At 44.1% G+C, this 19,065-nt stretch overlaps 1 protein-coding gene across 1 annotated transcript in view; it reads right to left on the reverse strand.

Moving 5' to 3' along the window:
• LOC138516152 (bifunctional heparan sulfate N-deacetylase/N-sulfotransferase 3) overlaps positions 1-19,065 on the reverse strand; it is a 758,026-nt gene that overhangs the window by 337,805 nt on the left and 401,156 nt on the right. The window contains exon 5 of the mRNA XM_069631061.1: positions 11,417-11,602. Coding sequence (XP_069487162.1) covers positions 11,417-11,602 — 186 coding nt within the window. The remainder of the gene's footprint in view (positions 1-11,416; positions 11,603-19,065) is intronic.

The raw sequence follows: 19,065 nt of genomic DNA on the forward strand, positions 1-19,065 counted from the left end.
AATCATCTGCCTCACGTACAAAGCCCTCAACCACCTAGCACCACCCTATCTAGCTAATAAACTCACCCTGAAACCCGCCACCAGACTCACCAGATCCTCCAACACTCTTTGCCTACTAGTACCCAGATTCCACCTAAAAAGAGCTGGAGGGGCAAGCTTTACAGTGCTTGCTCCCCAACTCTGGAATTCCCTACCGTTCAACATCAAAACCCTCGAATCCTTCCAGATCTTTAGGAAGCAGGTCATTAGCTGGCTACTAAACAAAGAGCAACACCACTAACTCTAGACCTGCGCGACTACTAGCTTAGACACTGTACTTATTCAGGAAATTGTATATTGTACTCACTACACACGCTCTATTTATTGTCCTCTGTATATATATGTATATATTATAAACCTGTACGAAGTATGCAACACTGATACCTCTCAAATATGTAACCAAATTCTTAGCGCCCTTCTACCTCTGGGTTTGGAGCGCCATACAAATAAAATAAACAAACAAACAAACAAACCACGTCACTCAGGACAATCGCTCCACACAATGATAACTGTTCCCCTATCCAACCCACAGTGACGGTCGCTGCCCTCCTCATGCATGCATACATCACTACCCCTGCCCCTTGCCACTTACACACGCTCAGTGACCCATTTTCACTCATTCACTGTTTTGTCACTCGTTCGGCTCATGTACTCCGAGCCAGTTATAGAGTGTTTTGTAACAGCCCACCGCTTGCATATCCACAAGTGCCTCTCATCCACATGCACACACTTCCAATATGTCACCATGACGTTCCTCACTGTATTCCTGTGCTCATCCTCACCCACTCTCACCATCAGTCAGCAGTCCTTGCACAAGTCATAATTAACATCCACACTAGACATTTGTGCTTATTGATGGTTTAAAAATGTGTTTCGTATTTTAGAAGAAAGCATGTATTACTTAATGCCCCAACAACAATGTCATCATGTACTGTGACTACACACCCACCCGATGTTTTGACATTTTGGATGTATGCTGCTGAAGAAGGCCTCAAACTCTCAATACAGATTTCACCTTAACAAAAAGTGCAGCCTGCAAACACGTTGTCATTGGCGATGTGCAGCCACTGATGAGCATACCACTATGGTTGAACGCACAGGTGCTGTGCCACATTGTCGGGACACTGCGGGCACTACATTGACATGACTCACTGATCTTATACCAAGTCAACGTTTTTGTTAGTTGTGGCTAAAGTGCCACCTATAAAATGAAAATCTTGCATTAGAGTGCAGCTAGGGAAAAATATATAAGGTGGGAAGCAAAGCTTGTATTGGTTATTTACTGACCCATTGACTGCCCATGGCCATGCTAATCCCTATTGCCATTTCCACCTGTGTTCTGCCCCTCTGCATCCAAAACACGTCCTCTTGGGATCTCTTTGAGCTAACATTATCAAGCCTTCCCATCAAACTTTGTGTTTAAAGTGCCTGTCAGTGTTTTCCCAAATCAGTCTTCTGAGAGTTAATGACTTGATTGGAATGGTAAAAGCCCTACTGGTGTAATAAAAATGTCAACCACGTCTGCTTTCAGCCACTCCATTTATAAGCCGTATGCCGTCCTTCAATAAAATCATGTTACAATCAAGCATTGGCAAAGCCAAAAGTTTAAGCTTGGGTATCAATATTAGGCATTGAAAAGCACTGCGATTATATGCCCAACTACTCTCACCACTTTGCAGCTGTTACATTCCAGTTAATACCACTACGTCAATGCCTGGGAAATGCCTTTCCCATGCCTACACAAAAGACAAAACCGTTGCCATTGCCAATGATTGTTTAAGAATGCCTTTTATCTGCATTCTCTTCTCAGCACAGGAATAGGATGAAATGGATTAGGGATGCATGTTGCCTGGCACCTTTAATACCGGATGTACTCATTTTTCTCATCTGCAAAATGTGTAATGTCCCAGGCCCCTCTATCATTAAAACTCTACTTTGAGAGATCATGAACTTATTTAAAACATCGCTTTTTAATCCTTATATGTTTAAAGCATGCTTTAAGGGCACTCATTTTGACTAATTGTATTCAACATTTTCTTGGGGTTACTCCGGATTCCCTCATGGAAGGGTTGGGCTCATGCTCTGTGCTCGCTCGTTCAACGAAATATGAGCCACTTTGAAAAACATTTTCCAGGGCCACTTTTTGTTCCCAGTCCGGCCCTGCCTGCTTAGCCTGGACATGGATGACCATTAGGATTTATCGCACAATCCCTATCCCAGCCCACACGCCCTTCACATCCCCTCTCCCTCCCAACCCCTGCCCCAACCCCCAAAATCTGCTCCTCAGCCCAGAATGATCTCTGCATCCCTCTTGCTTGTCCCAGTGCCTCATAGGCACATACTGGGACGAGAAAGAGTGGGACTAGGAGTAATGAAGATTAATTTAGCCAGGCATTACCTCCATGTCCCTCTACCTCATCCCAGTACTTATGTTTGAGGCAAAGTGCCTCCTACACAAGTACTGGGATGAGGAAGAATAGGGCTAGGAGTGATGAATATTACCAATAAGTAATCAAGGCATTAAACACAAGCAGTGGCGCAACACCATTGAGCTGACTGGGCTTCTGCCCCCCTGCACCTCTAACATTTTGGGCTATGTTGACTCGACCTGGGTGACCTACAGAGCACCAGACAGAACAGGACACAGATGTTAAACAGCGCCTGGATTTCACTGTTATCAAAGGCCTAGCAACTACTAACATAAAGCATTACACTGTTAGTACCTGCATTCAAATGCTTAATTGTTTAGGCAATTGAAATCGTGATGTGGGTTTAGTACTCGCATACCAGGGGAGTGATTTGAAGGGAAGAGAAGGGACAGGAGACTGCTCATACTCACAGCAGTCCATAAGTGGGTGCTTTCAGATTTAAAGGAGAGAGTTAACAGCTTGTAACATTGAAAGCACACTAGAATAGTCTCATTAGAATGTGTAAAGAATTTATATGCCCTCATACAAATATATTTGCCTGTGAAGTTAGCACCTCTCCCAACATTTGAAGGGTTAGCCCCCCCAAAATTTAGATTGCGTTGCGCCCCTGAACACAAGCACACATACCATTCAGCAGCCACGCATACATTTAAGTGTCTACCCTTTAACCATACATGCACACCCAGGTACACCCAGGTATCCCCCATACATTTTAACCTCCACCCTCCCCATGGCATGGAGGCCTCCAGCCTGGAGGCTTCCATGTCATGGGGTGGGGCAGCCCTCCGACTTCAAAAATAAATAGTTTCTTTTGGATGTCACTCTGCCTTCATAAAGAAAGTATTTCATTCTTTTTGTTTTTAATTTGTTTTTTCTTCGAGGGTACCCACAGGGATGCCGATTTACCAAAATGCCAGGGGTAGCGGAAGTGACATCACATATGTGATGACATCACAGGAAGAGATGCCATATGACCTTTGACTTGGATGCATCAGTTTGTCTTTAACCCTGGTGACATCACCGGAAGTGGCTTTCCGATGTAAAAAAAGGTACTAAAGCAGACAAGAATATTTTAGATACCAACCACATTTTAGCAAAGGTGCTGCCTTCATATTTCATGGATGGGGTCATGATATTGTAGAGTTATTCCCAAAAGAATAAACATAGGCCGAGGCGCTGCCATAGATATGCTACTTCAGCAGTGCATGGCCAGTTGCTTCCATATTATGCTCATTATAGCTGCATGTCAGGTATTGTAATTATATGATAAGTAGAGCCCATATATTGCCAGTTGCTGTGATATTACATTATCCAAAAATCCAACAGATGCAAGTCACCAACAATGCACAGGAGCATTGCTTGAGGAAGCAACATATGGTTTACTTCAAAGGCTCGGGGCAACTTCATGTATTGTATTGTATTGTAATGGGTATATGTATAGCACATTACACCAATGGTATGGGCCCAACGCGCTGTAGGTTGAATGCCTTTTGGGGACCAAAGTCCAGGTATGGGAACATTTGTCAGAGAGAAATATAGTGCCTGAGTGCACTTAGCCAGTACAAAGGTAAGCAGGGTTAACCAAGTGCTCGGTAGATACCCATGTTGAGTATGCATGTCACTAATTATGCGGATGACACCCAGATACTCATCCCTATCACTGGCGATTATGTAACAGATGCTAAAGCGCTCATTGGAGTATACACTGTCATCCAGGCCTGGATGGCTCATCATGGGCTCGGCCTTAATGATGAAAAGACTGAATTAATCATTCTTGGCTCTCAATACAAACTCACCAAACTTGACCCCAAATATAAGTCCTTCATCATTGATGGGAATGATATCAAAGTCTCCAACGTCACAAAAACACTTAGAATTTATCTAGACTCCACTCTGTCCCTCAATCATCAAACCAACGCAGTTGTGTCAGCGTCATCCTATACTTGCAAATTGATTACAGCATGTCGACCCTTTCTGACAACAGAGAACTGTCTAATTCTCTCCAGAACCCTCATCATGTCCAAAATCGATTACTGCAACACCCTTTACCTTGGGACCAGTCAAAAAAACATCGATAAACTCCAGGTCACGCAGAACAACGCCATAAGGGCAGCTCTCAATGTTCCCAGGTGCTCACACATATCCAACACGAGACGCAATTTACACTGGCTACCCATCACCCACAGCATATCCCTCAAAGCTCTTGTACTAACACACAAGCCCCAGAACAACGCAGCTCTGGCTTACCTTTCCACACGCTTCACACAACACACAGCAACTAGACCTCTAAGATCTTCTCAGGCCCAAACGCTGACTATTCCTAGCTTCAAGCTTCAGACAGCCGGAGGCTCGAGTTTCCCAGTCCTCGTGGCTAAGCTTTGGAACATCCTACCTAATGCTCTCAGAAATGTTCTGCACATCCATTCCTTCAAAGCTAAAACCAAATTGTGGTTACATGAACGGGATGCCCTAGCTTCCTCACCATAATCTCTACACCTGCCAATTCCATTACTGTCTGCTCATTGTACTTAGACTGTTTTGGCTGTATATTCCGACTCGTTGCTCTGAGCTTTATGTAAATATGTGTTAAATGTCTATTGCTTTTATTTGCTGTAACCTGTCACCTCCTCTTAAACATGCGCCCGATGCGCCTCTCTACTCGATGCTCTGAACTTGATGTAAATATGTGTTAAATGTACATTGTATCTATTTGCTGGAACCTGTAACTGCCTTTTAAACATGCGCCCAGATGCCCCGGGGCAAGGTGCGCCCTACTAATAAACAAAATACAAATACAAATACAAATGTGAGTGGGTGCAGCGAGGTAGTCCGGAGAGTGTGGCAGAGAGACATTATGTGTGCAGCTTTACTGAATTATGTCATGGGGGATAGCTGCATTCTGGTACCAGATGTGTTGTGCAAGTATTTGAGATAGGAGAGAGATAATGTGAGCCGCTAGACCGAATTATGTCTATGGGGAAAGCTGCATTCTAGTGCCAGAGGTATTGTGCATAAATTAATTATGTCACCTTGCGTATATCTACCGTGTGTCTGTGATGCATGCCTGGCAGATCTGGGTCAGGTCACACAATGTGCAGGCAGAATTGGTGCCAGAAGCCACTGGGGCAAACCCCTCTCGTCACAGGTCCAGTGGCTCACTGGATGTGCAAAGTAGATAACGAGAAACACTGGTGAGATTTGCATTCATGCTGTGCTGTCAATGAATCCGGCAGGCTGCTCTGACTCATTCCCAGCTAGCTAGATCTAGCCCATATACTCTTCCTGTTACTACAGTACTGGGTATGAGGCACACAGACAGCTCCACCTCTGAACCCAGCCATTCAGTCATTCTTCACTAATGGACTGCCAACCATTTAGTGATGGTGGCTTAATGGTTTTTCCTGCTCCCCTGTTATTTCTCATGTTAACGAGATCTAGATTCCAGGGGGAAAAGCTGTGGCACTTTAAGCTGCATTTACAACCGCCTTTTTCAGGTGCAACACAGATATATATCTGTTCTTGACACTGCCTCTTTGTTCAGTGGCTCAGGGGTTGCAAGGACTGGTCTAGTGGTAGCAGACAGTGAGTCAGGGGTAGCTGCTGCTACCCCTGGCTACCCCCTAATGATGTCTTTGGGTGCCACCTCCCAGGACATGTACTGGCGGGGCTTACCACACCTCTGGGGATGTGGGGGCCCCTGCTATGCCAGTGCCTCGAGCACAAAATACTTTGGGTGTGATGTCAGAAGGCCAAAGTCCACTATCTTCAAGACCAGGGATTCTCGTAGGCTAGCTTTAGTCCAATTACTCACAGTCCTTTACCTTCAAAAGAAGAGGGTCTCACATATTTTCTTCGAATCATCTGTTTGGACTTCAACCCTTGGAGAAGATTTTGTTGGACCCTGTTGGGAGAGCGATCCTTTTCAAAGTCCTCCAGTTGTGCGGTGAAAGTAGGTGTTCCAAGGCAGAGGTAAGCTCTGCCCCCTATGCATCCCCAGGGACCATCGGGGGTGAACGGCTGCTGGAACAAGACCTGCATCCCTGCCAGCCACAGTGCTGCCCAGGACATCACTGTACTGAGGGACCCCTGAAGGTTTGTGCCAGCCTCCTCTGTCTTTGGGAGGCCAAGATCAAGAACCTATCTTGTCCCTGAGTGACTGGAGTAGGACTCACAGCAACCTAGGGAATGATCGGCTGCTGGAGCAAGACCTGCCTCTCTAGCAGTCACAGCGGTAACCATGACTTCACCCTGCAGATGTGTACCATTCTCCCCGTGTTTGGGAGCACAAGAAAAGGAGTCATCTTGTCCCTACGCCCCTGGATTGGGACTCGCAGCACCCTGAGAGCCAAGACAGCCTGGACCCTAGTGTTTTCACTGTCAAACTGCTTGGAGCCATGTTTTAAGAAATGTTCGACAAATTTGAACCACCAGGACTCTCCGGTGCTGGATTTTGCACTCTCCTGATCTTCAAGTTGCTCGTAGAGCACCTAGAACTCTGATTCAGTGCTGTCGGGCAACCAAGAACCACAAAAAGTACTATTGACTTCTGACTGCCTCCTTGGTCCATTTGTGGGCTCTATAGATGGGTTAGGCCATATTTATCCCTTTTGCACCCAAGAATATATCCCTTTGAAGAACATTGTGGTTACAGCTTCTCTTACACCCCTGATTCAGTTCTCAGAGTGTGGAATCTTGCTATCTATGCTTATTGTGTGTTCTTCCCTCAGGGGTGGGATTTGTGTAGTGTGTTTCTAGTAAGATATTATTGTACCTGGTGTGTTTAATTAAAGTGCATATATTTGTATAGAACATTGATTGGACATTGCTTTATTTCGGACTGTTGTACTTTGGTGTTTGAATTGCTACTGAACCACATTCACATTCCTCTTGAAAGTATAGCCTGCCATCGGCCCACTTTGCCACAACAGGCGAAGAAGGTATATCTCTTAACCATGCCTGTTTTACCTTTATGCTTGTGTGAGGGCTGTGTAGGCACTTTGGCCTCTGCTCATCCTTGTACCTTTCCAGGGCAGAAGTCAATTTGTCACAGGGGGTATGTGAGCCTGGGGGCTATTTAAAGCTTTCTCTGTTTTCTTCCTCCACCACACACAGAAGGCTACATGCTTACCCTGGAGCCCCCGGAGAACCCTTTGAATGAAAGTGGTATTTGAAAATGTTTTGACTGAATGGACTAAAATGCACTTCTCTACGTTGTTTGAAAGAGTTTGGGAAGAATATAAATAGCTATGTACCATCCAATTTCATATTTATACAGCTTCTAGTGTAGTCCCTGGTGTGAATGCCTGCCTTGGTGTTTTGGAGGAATTTACTTTGTATTTCAAAAGGCTTTAATTCAATTTCACAGGCTTGCAGTCATACATTTGAAAAAGAGTGAGAACCCTCATATTTTGCCCCAATTTTTCCCTTTTTTCATGTACATCTTCCGTCTGGATTGATGAAGGGGCTCCCTCAACCCTCCATACGTACACACCCCTCCTGCACTTCCACTTCTTCTAACCCTCTTTTTTCATTTTAATTCTTCTTTCCAAATTTCAATGTTTTACTGAAGCCCATTTTTCATTTGTAAGGGAGTTTTTCACATTTTTCAGTCTCTTATCCCACTCTCTAAACTTCTGGACAGACGGGCGGGTTTGTTACATGAGCAGGTTACGTTATGATATGTCATGTTATGTCATGCCATATCCTGTCTTGTTTTGTTATGCCTTATTCGCAATATTGTGTCGCTTTGTACAAGGCTGACAAGAGCTGTGAAGTAGCTGAAATGTGACATATAGTATGCCAAACAACCCCAAATAATTAAATAAAACATGATAGTGGCACTCAGTGCAGGGTAAGGACCACATAGTCCAATGAAAACAGGCAACAACAGTCTATACAACCTTTCAGAAACTAAGACTACCCTGCAGTCATCTATTAACAGTATGAGGTCATTGCGCCCCATATTGAGAAGCGGTGACACAACTGGATTATGCAGATTGACTCCCAGAAGAGTTCAGCCTCATAGGAATCCAATCGCCCACACGACCATTACCATCCCCACAAAGCTTCAGCAACCCTCATGAACTTCCAGGCACCCCAGTCCAGTGCTTTGCTTCCAGTGGAGCCAATGACCAGAAAACACCCTCATTTAAGAGCGCCCGTGGTTCCTTCCAGGTTTCCTGTATATAGAACCTGGCTGTGCATGGCATAGGGAGCAATTTGAAGAGTGTGTGTCGTCCTGCTCCTCTGGACATCACTTTAGCTTGCCTCGGCAGTGTAGGAATGCCTCATAGCCCATGCTGATGGTGCCGGACAGCCTCTGCATACAGGCCTTGTAATGGACAGCTGCCCCTCTAAAGTCTTGACCTTGGTGGGAATGACTCCTTTAACTGAGCAATCTTGTTATGTATTATTTTACAACCATCCCTCTACTTTGATTCTCACCTACTTTATTCAAGAGGCTTATTTACCAATTCACTACATACAAGGGCAACACTTGTTTTCTTTTCTCCAGTGAAGCCACTCTGGTAGGGCTCGGGTTGCGGTCGGGGGGGGGGGTTCCTTTATGTCAAACGCTCCTTTTGTGTCCCGTGGCTATTATTCCCTTCACAGCCAATTGCTGGCTGTAACTCCCACAGGTCCTCAGAAGGATACAATCCAATATGATTATCTGGTTACCATGAAGTAGACTAGCAAGCCCATGTAAAGGCTCTGTTACGAAAACTGTCAGTGGCTTTGTACTTCGACTTTGAAGACCCAGAAAGATATCAGCAAAGTTTCCAGGTTGGAGGAAATAATTAGGGCTATGCACCTTTTGCCTTCCATCAAAAAAGTCAAAATTATATTTAAAAACACTGGGAAGGGCATATTTACCATTATCTCCATGTGATGGGCCTGCAGCATGTTTGCTGCAGGTGACTATGCCTCAACACAGGCTTCCTTTGAAAGCTAGGTTTAATATTCTCCCAATCAGGTCCGTAATCCAGGAATGGATGAAGGATCACACGGAGGGAATACACTGCTACTGCGTTTGTGGGGAACCTGAGACTCAGACTCACTTTGTTTTGTTCTGCCAACTCAATTCAGACATAAGGAAACATTTTTTTATTTGGTGTACTTAGAGAAAGCGGAATAAGGTGCCATCAACCGGCAATAATGTTCTTGCTAGGTCCATCAAAGACGAAGGTTACTTTTGCCCTTGCTAGTTTTTTGAAGAACGCCTCCTTAAGGCGTTACTTCTTTGATGGGGGGCAATGACAGGTTACTTTAACTCATTGGTATGTAATATTGTGATCAGGAATTCATTGGTTTAACATTTTTTCTGGTCTATTTCAGAATTGTTTGGTGTCAATTTGTTTGTCGATTCCTGTTAAACCAGTTTTAGGTCATATTTTGGGTTTATGATGTGTTAACATTTTATGAATTTTATGCCATGTGAATTGTTTTGTGCATGTTTCATGGATATGCAACAATTTGAAATCAACTTGATTGAATGATTATCTGATTAGCATCCCCCACTACTGCCATGAAACCCTGAGCACACCTAAAGGCCATCACACATCCACAACATGATACCAACACCACACTGGTAATGTCCGCCAGGACATCTCTGCCAGCCAATAAGGGAATCTCTTCTCCCTGCTTTTGATTACATGTTCTCAAGGTCAAAACATTAAAAACGAAACATTCGCCCCAATGACTACTATCACTCACCCATATGCTTTAATTTCCCTACATGTTGTGAGTTAAGTCTAAACGTTTTTTGTTAATCTCCCTGACATATAATCTTCCCCTTTCCCACTCTGATTCCAATTCGTTTTCACCCTACAGTCAACAGTCTGGGTGCCACCCTGGGCAAGGTTACAATTTACTTGTAAACGGCCAAGGCTCAGTAAGACCACTTCAGTGATGATGTGCGTAGTATAAAAGAAAAGTAACATAACATAACACCCCTCCCACTATAGGTGTTGGGGCAGTGCACCAAACCCAGTCCCTGAAACCCAATCAAATGAATATCCGGTATGAATCAGGGTGAGGAGTAAGGCCACAAGATCCGCCATCTCTTTGTGGCCCATACCAAACGGAAGCCTGCCTTCATCAGATGGCTCTCTGCTACCGTTCCTGGATAGCCACCAGCTAAATGGCTGTGTACATAATGGTCCATTCTATACTATAACTCTCTCACTCAACCACCACATTCTACTCACACACTTACTCATGCACTCACTCACTCATTTACTCACTGTCCCAATTCCACTCACTTTTACCATCACTTGCTCACTCACTCACTCACTCACTCACTCACTCACTCACTCACTCACTCACTCACTCACTCACACCCCTCAAGCACACACACACACACAGACACACCCATACGCCCCCAGCCTAATTTCTCTATCCCTCCTACCCCAACTTTCTTTTTTATCAACTAATTACCTTACCAATCTATTTAATCTCACTCACTCCCACTCTCTCCTATTCATGCATTCCCTCAGTCAATCTCTCAGTTTCTCTGTGGTCCTTGCACAGTTTGAATGAAAAGTCCAATTTAATATATAATATGGAAATAGTGTTGTTATCAACATAAGGCTTAATTATACTGGAGGATAATTTGTTTCACTTGTTCATTACAAATAAATAGCTATTTTTAAATGTGCTGTTTTTTCTAGTTAAATAATCAATGTTTGGCACCTGATGAAAACCTTGCATGCTAGATGTTGATGCTGAAAAGTGCTGTGAGTCTCATTAATTGTTCCCTGTGAGCATATTTATAGGTTTGTGGACATGATGGCTGATGCTCACACACTGTATCCCCAGGGAAACAGAAATGTCTGCCCTCATTTTCTGTTTTTAACAACCCATAAAGCAAGCCGAACACAGGATAGCCTAGGGCGCCGTTGCAGCAATGTTATGTGTCGACCCATGCATTGTTTACACCGCCATCTTACCATGATGTTTTTGTGGATAAAGCCCTGCCTGTAGCGGGCGGGCTTCAGGTGCGGGTACTCTTCGGTGCTGGTGACCCGGATGCTCCAGATCTTCTTCCAGGCCTCGTAGAGCTGAACGTGGACGGGGTAGACGCCAGAGTGGTGCGGGGCAACAGCATAGCCCATGTCAGTCGGGACACCATGCTCCTGGAGCAGCAGAAAGGACGAAGCACACATTTAGAAATGTATTCATTGGGCGAAATGCACATCACAGCACTTTGCATCTTCCAGAGGCAGATTCCAGTTGACCAGCCCCAAACAGTTTTGACTGGATTAAATTGCAACATATGTATAGTGGAGTACATATGCCGATTGGGAAAAGCAAGGTAGGTCCCACTGGTTAAATAAACATACCAGCTATTTTAATACCCAAATTAGCAAAACTGCACAAGCTACTTAGTTACATCTCACAACCCTTAAATACCTAGACCAGCTGTAAAAGGTGCCAGTCACGTCAGCACTCGTGACATCCAGACTGTATTATGCAAATGGGGAATATCGGGGTTTGCCAAAATACTCCACTGCCTGTCCACAAAGAGTCTAATATTCAACTGAAAAAATCTTGCTCACCCAATCACTCTCTAAGAAGGCCTCACACATGCAGCACGGAACCGCCTCCAGCTGGAGGCTCTTCTTCAAGGTCTGATATGTACATCAATCAATACCTGTTCAAGTTCCCGCCTCCATCACAATGAGATATCTTCTCGTTGGCTCTGTGCACAGCTTGCGCTCATTAGGGACAGATTGACTTTGATCCCATGTATTTAAACATAAATGAACAGTTGGTCCTTTGCTGCTTTACTCAGGGTCTTGTCATTTGAACATTCTGACCCCACTTTAGGCCAACAATAGTTCTTTCCTTTTTTAGGAAAAATGCACCGCGTTTTCTGTAGTCTCATATAATGGGCAGTAATGCCCTAATGAACCTATGGCTTAGCTCTCATCTTAGCACCAAGAGGCCTATGTTGGGTTGACGATGCTCTCTAGAATCCTCCATAACAATAACCAAAAACTACCTGACACCTTCGGACAATGATTATTTTATTTATTTATTTTATTTATTTATCTTGACATTTATAAAGGGCACCGAACCCGAGGGCATCAGGGCGTTGTTTGAGGGCATTTTACATACAATGTGGCTTACCGGAGACAACAGGAGATTGCAAAAATCTTTCGAGGCTGAACAGTGTTACTGTTAGAGGCAAGCTGGGAGCAAGCCTTTTACTGCCCAGAGTTTAGGTGAATAGTAGGATTTTTAAGGCTTTGCGAAAGGCCCATTATGATTTCTCTGCTCGTAGGAGGGCGTTCCAGGGCTTGTCTGCTAGAACTAGGAAGCTGGAGCCTCCTCCTTTGACTTGATTGAATTTGGGTATTGCGAGGCGGTGTGCATGCATTGATCTAACTGGTCTGAGGGTTTTGGCTCGTGCAATTCTTTGTACCAGATACACTGGCACAGTATCAGATAGACATTTATGGGTGATGGAAAGCATTTTGAAAATGATCCTTTTGCGAATGGGGAGCCAGTGGACCTCCCTTCTAGCTGCAGACATGTGTTCTCTTTTGGAGATGTTGAGTGCAGTGCGTAGGGCATTGTTTTGGATGACTTGCATTTAATTGATGTGTTGATGGGAAGTGCCTGCAAAGAGGACTTTGCAGTGGTCGAATCTGGCTCCTATAACTGCTCAAGCAACGGTGAGGCAGCTGGATGGAGTCAGGAATTGTCTGGCTGCATTAATCAGCTTGGTTGTGTAGGCAGATGATGAAGCAATAGCGTTCACTTGTCGTGTGAGGGGAAGGGTGGCATCCAGATAGAACCCACATATTTTCGCTGATGTGGAACAACACGAATACCAACCTGGTATTCCTATGAGGCATTAACTAGAATTGGATGGTGTTACTGAAACATTTAAAGCTGCATTCAGCATATTATGGCAGAAGCTGGACATGTGAGAGCGTCACCTTACATTTAGTGACCATGCCATGCATAAGCCATTAACTGATGTTACTGTCACATTTCAGGCTGTGCATGGCATACAATGGCAGCAACCAGACATATGAGGATGTACATTACATTTGGTGATTATATGATGCATTTGAGATATTAACTAGCACTGGGCGCCTTACTGGGGCATTTGAGACTATGCTCACATGGAATGCTAGATCCTGCATATGTAATGCTTCATATTTATTTATTTATTCATGGCTTTACAGTTTACATTTAGCACTCAGCAGTTTAACAGCAAGCAAACAAGCAAGCAATGGGGCAGGGTAGTCCAGGCGAATATTCTGTTCTCGTCCTTCCCCTTGTCTGACTTCCTTATTGACTCCTTTTGTCCAATCTGTCCCGTCTCCACATTCAAGTCATCCACAGATTTTTTCACTGTGAACTCCTTTTCCATGACAAATGCGTATTTAAAATTAAAAGTGTTCCATGGGTGCCAAGACAAAAAACAATTATCCAATTGAAAAGTCAAACGTTTTGGCGTTGTCATTGCTTGTCTTTTCATTATGTATCTTCCTCTTTCATGGGCTATATATCATATTTTTAATTGGTGTTATCTGCTCCTGCTTACTACCAAGGACTGTGGCAGTCTGACTTTGTGCCTTTATCTGAAAGTCGAAGTTGATGGTACAATAAACACTTCAAACGTTCAGCAGCAGAGAAGGTCCTAGCAAGCAGGTCTATTAGCAGCCCCACTATTGCAGTTCCTAGCTTTGCAGCAGAGGCCAGAGCAAAGGTGAGGTAAGGTGTCGGTGGGAAGCACAGCAAAGGTTCAGCAGGGCCACTTTCCTGAACATTTAATGAGTACCCCCTATACTGAGGCATATACAAAGCAGAGATGTATGTTTACAGAATAACATTACAGAGGAGGAGGGTCTTCGTAGTCTAAATGACTGGCCAATTGAAGCTTGCTCTGCTAGCATAGATACATGAATGATTCATGCTATGATTATGAACTTGTTTCGACACTCAAGAACTGCTTATAAACCTCTATGAATAAAATATGCATGCAAAGAATTATGTAAAAAAGATTGACTCGCAATCTTTATATACGTATGTAACTAAATTTGACTAATTTGAAGGAGAGTGAATGTTCCATTCAAGGCCTAGCAATGCAGAATGCAGACTAGAATCTTACCAAATCTCTTTCTGAGGTTCAAATGTCAAATATCAAGTCTAACCCTAGTCCCTCCAGTGTCTCCAATCTCTTTTCCAAGTGGGCCAGGCTGAACTAGTTAGAGAGGAATGATTTCACACAAATCATATCAATTACAACTGTGTAGTGCTCTAATATGCCCTTTCACCCAGCGAATAAGAGAGTTAAGCTGTACCAGTCTTCCAATATAAGCACAGAAAAAGCAAGTCCATTTTAGCAAACAATGACCATGGGATCTTAATGGGCAATCATTGAAAATAAGAAAATGCTCTGTTGTGCATTATCATTTTGGATAGATGAAATCATTCATGGATCAATCGTCAAAAGCAACTCTCCTTGAGGGCAGAGTGGAATAGTTGGGGGGATCGAACAGGTTAGTGCTCAGTGTCTGTTTTGTCTTACATGATATTATCAATTCCCCTTTAAAAGATTGCTTGTCCTGAATTTGGTGAAATGCAAGTCATTCCCGACCTAACCTTGGCGGAAGGCCAAACAAGGGTCACTTTTTTCACAATCCTTCCCATCAGTGGATCGCTCCTTACCTCAGTGTTCCACCTGTCCTTGGGAAATAACCCCCACCCCAGCTCTCCCTTCTGCATGTCCTCAATCGAGAGCTCATCACACAAGGGGGATAACCCTCCCCACACCTCCTCCAACGGCAACTGGGAGAGACAGTCTGCAATCATATTGTCTCTTTCTGGAATATGTACCACCGTGAATATGTACTCATGGAGTCTAGAAATAGCCCAATGAGTCTGGGAGAAATATTGTCTGGGGTGGTCTGGGAGAACTAATAGGGGTGTGTGATCAGTCCTAAAGGTCAAGTGAACTACACGCAGATATTGTTTACATTTCTCTGCTGCCTAGACATGCTAATTCCTTTCTTTTGATGACTGAGCAATTGTGCTCTTCAGCCCTCACAACTCTTGAAGTGTAGACAACATTCACTTCCCCCCTCGTTGTTTTATGATAGTAGCGGCTAATATGCATAGGCACTAGCATCAACTGCAAAAATGGAAGGCTTCAGGAGTGCAAACTGGCATGAGCTGACACATTGGGTTCCGTGTCATTTCATTGCGGGATTAACGCTCGCTGAGTTTTTCTCAACAGAATTGTTATCGCGAAAACTCATTGAATTTTTATTTTTTTTATTTTGGGGGTTCCCCTCCAATCCCCCATTCCTTTTAATTTTTTTGTATTCCCGAACACCCACACCCCATATATATATATATATATCTGCAGCCCCCCAAAAATTAGATGAGTTTTTTTTCGATAACATTTCCACTGAGAAAAACCCAGCGAGGGTTAATCCCGTGATGAAAGGACATCGTACCGATACAATGGGCCTCATTACGAGTCAGTCGGTCCAGAAATAACGGTGGCGGTAAACCTGCCACCACCGTTGTTTCCAGACCGACTGATCTCGAGTCCTGCAGGCGGGAGGTGTCATTCCCGCCAGGTCTGACCTGGCGGGTTTAACACCACCCGCCTGCAGGCGGACGTGGAAACACCGGCACCATTACAAGATGGTGCCGGTGTTTCCACTTCCCCATTCCTATAGAGTCCTATGGGACTCCATGGGAATGGAGATTTACCGAATTCCGCATCTGTAATTACCGGATCACCGGAGTTGTAATGTCCCGGTGATTCCGGGAATCACAGAGGCGGAATGGTAATACGAGTCCGGCAGTAACCTGCCGGAATGTCAGGCACGGTTACCGCCGGACTTGTAATGAGGACCATTGTGTTCCTTTATGGTACAAAGTGCATGCTCTTGTTCCCACCACCAATCACATTTCTTGCGTTTCTGTAACAGAGATACAAGAGGCCTCATCGTGGGAGTTAAAGAAGGCACACACTTGGAAGAGTACTCACAGAGACCAATAAGGGAATGGAATTGGTCTTTCCATAAGGGCAGGTGAACCATAGATGGTCTGAAATAGACAGGTTTTCCTTGGGTCTGATCCCTTGAGATGATATGTTATGGCCCAACAGCTCACTTCCTTTTGGATTAGCCTGCATATTTGTTTCTTCTGTGTCATACTATTCTCTTGCAGAATTGATAAAACATCTTCCATAGCTCTTGCATGCTCTTCAGTTGAGGTGGTATGGACTAAAATGTCATCTTGGAAACAAACAACATCTTTTATTCCTCTCAGCAGCTTCTGCATCAGCCTGTGAAATATGGAAGCAGCGGAGGAAAGGCTAAACAATCCTTCCAGAGTGATGCAGGTAGTGTATTCTTTAGATTCGGGATAGAAGGGAATTTGTTGATGCACCATCATAGATCCAGAGCAGAGAACCTCTTCAGCTGACAATTAGGCTGAGACATTCCAAAATGTTTGGCAAGTGGTAGGCATCCACCACAACCACTACAATGTTTGCATTAAGGCTCCTTAGGTCCACACACATGTGAAGACTCCCATCTTCTTTTTGGACAAGTAAAATAAGGGTGACCCATTCTGAAGACTATACCTCCTGAATTATCCTCTCTTGCAGTAGTTAATTGAGAATGTTCTTTAACTTCTCCTGCTTGAGTGTTGGTAAGGCCCGACCTTATGCTTGATGGGCACCAAACTTCTCTTGAGCTCGATTTGGTGATGGAATCCCCTTATGTATCCAAACTTCTCAGTGAAAAAGCCCATGAACTGCTCTATGATGTTTATGCCTTCTTGATTTTTGCTACTTCCTGTTATTTGTGCTACTTTATTGCCACCGGCTGTTTCTAGTCTGACTCGCAGTGCTGCATGGAGTCGCTAACCCAGCAGGAGCTTTCATGCTACATAGAACTTTGCCCATGCTGAATGTCCTATGTACCTTACTGTGGTGTTGATGTGGGCCACGATGCCCACCTTGAACCCTCAGTAACATCCAGGATCGATGGCTGAAAGCTTGAGGTGACCCACTAGCTGCTTGAAGTCCTTGTCAAATAGTTCTTGGGCAATTTTGATATTGAGTCAAAAGAAACATACATTGCAATTCCATTTATTGTCATCACATCTTCTGTGTTTGATACCTGATTCGTCTTTGATAAGGAAGCACACAAATTGCCCTTCTCTACCTATTTTGGGCAGGCTTTGTTTCGTCCCAAAGACTTGGCTAATGTTAGTGCCCGTTCAAGTTCAGGGTGCTTCCATGAGACAACAAGAGCTTCTCTCTGATTTGTTTATCACGTAGACTAAGCAAGAGTTGGTCTCCCATAACCTCGTTGAGGGCTGGCCCAAAGTTACACATCATGGTTAGGGTTCTCAGAGTGGTTGCATACTCTACCACAGACTTCACTTCTTGTCAGTAGAATGTGTAAAACCTGTGATGTTTTCCTATCATGTTAACCGTGGGAGCATAGGTCTTTTCTAGGCATAGAATGGCTTCATTAAATACATTAATATCCTCTCCTGGACAACAGCAAATGTGGAAGGGTCTGGAACATTCCTTAACCTTCTGAGCCTAGGCTGTGTAGTATGAGGAATGACTTGTAGATATCCAAGTATGTCAACAATTCCTCTTTCTGTTCTGTCCATGGAATTGGAGGAGCCCCAGGGTTCTGCAGGAACTTGGGAGGTGACTCAGTATCATGCATGTTGCGAACCTGGAATGTAAATGCAATAGATTCAATGGTAAATGTAAAGGCTCTTCTAGGTCTTCTGCTAGGTTTGCCTTCCATCGCTTGGGGACTTTGTCCTGAAGTGGCTGTAGCCTCCGTGGGTCAGGTTGGGGAGAATACAGGGAGTCATTTGCACATTGCTGCCCTCTACAAGCGTTACCTAGTGCTGAGCTGGCTAACTATGGCAATGCTGTGCCACTTTGGCGATGGGTTGCAATCAAGGCCCCGGCAGTCCACAATGACCAAAAGCAATGGGAGCAGAAACCTGAGGTCACTGGAGTCACAGCATGCTCAGGATCTCTAGGTGCCCGGCTAGGGAGTTCGAGGATTGCACTGACTTTAAGCAAGAGATGCACTTGGTTGTGTGAAGTTGAGTCCGTCTCTCTGTTAGCACGTCACCAATTGTGGAGTTATAACACTTCACGCGGGTGTTCAGGAACAAATGTATTGTTAACCAGAAGGGACGAACACTATCCCTTGATGAATGCTTTCACCAATGGCCCAGAGAGAACCCAAGCAAGGTAGCCATTCTCATTCCTTTCCACATACCATCACGGGAAAACACGAGACCCCAACAAATGAATGGTAATCATGGCAAAAACGCAACAACCAACACACACTACCCCCTCCTCCTTCTTCTGTTTTGATTTCAAACTGTTACCTTGTGAGTCTTGTAGCTTTTTATACCTTTCTCACTACACATGGGACTCCACATAGTTGGAAGAAAAATATATAAATCCAAATTTTATTATTTTTTCTGGAACTTATATATATCTTTTTTCTCCTTCGAACGGTTTATCATAAAACCACAATACATATAATAACATTTTTATTTTGTGAAAAATGGG

Source organism: Ambystoma mexicanum, chromosome 6q, assembly GCF_040938575.1.
Source record: "Ambystoma mexicanum isolate Mex_15411 chromosome 6q, UKY_AmexF1_1, whole genome shotgun sequence".
NCBI lineage: Eukaryota > Metazoa > Chordata > Amphibia > Caudata > Ambystomatidae > Ambystoma > Ambystoma mexicanum.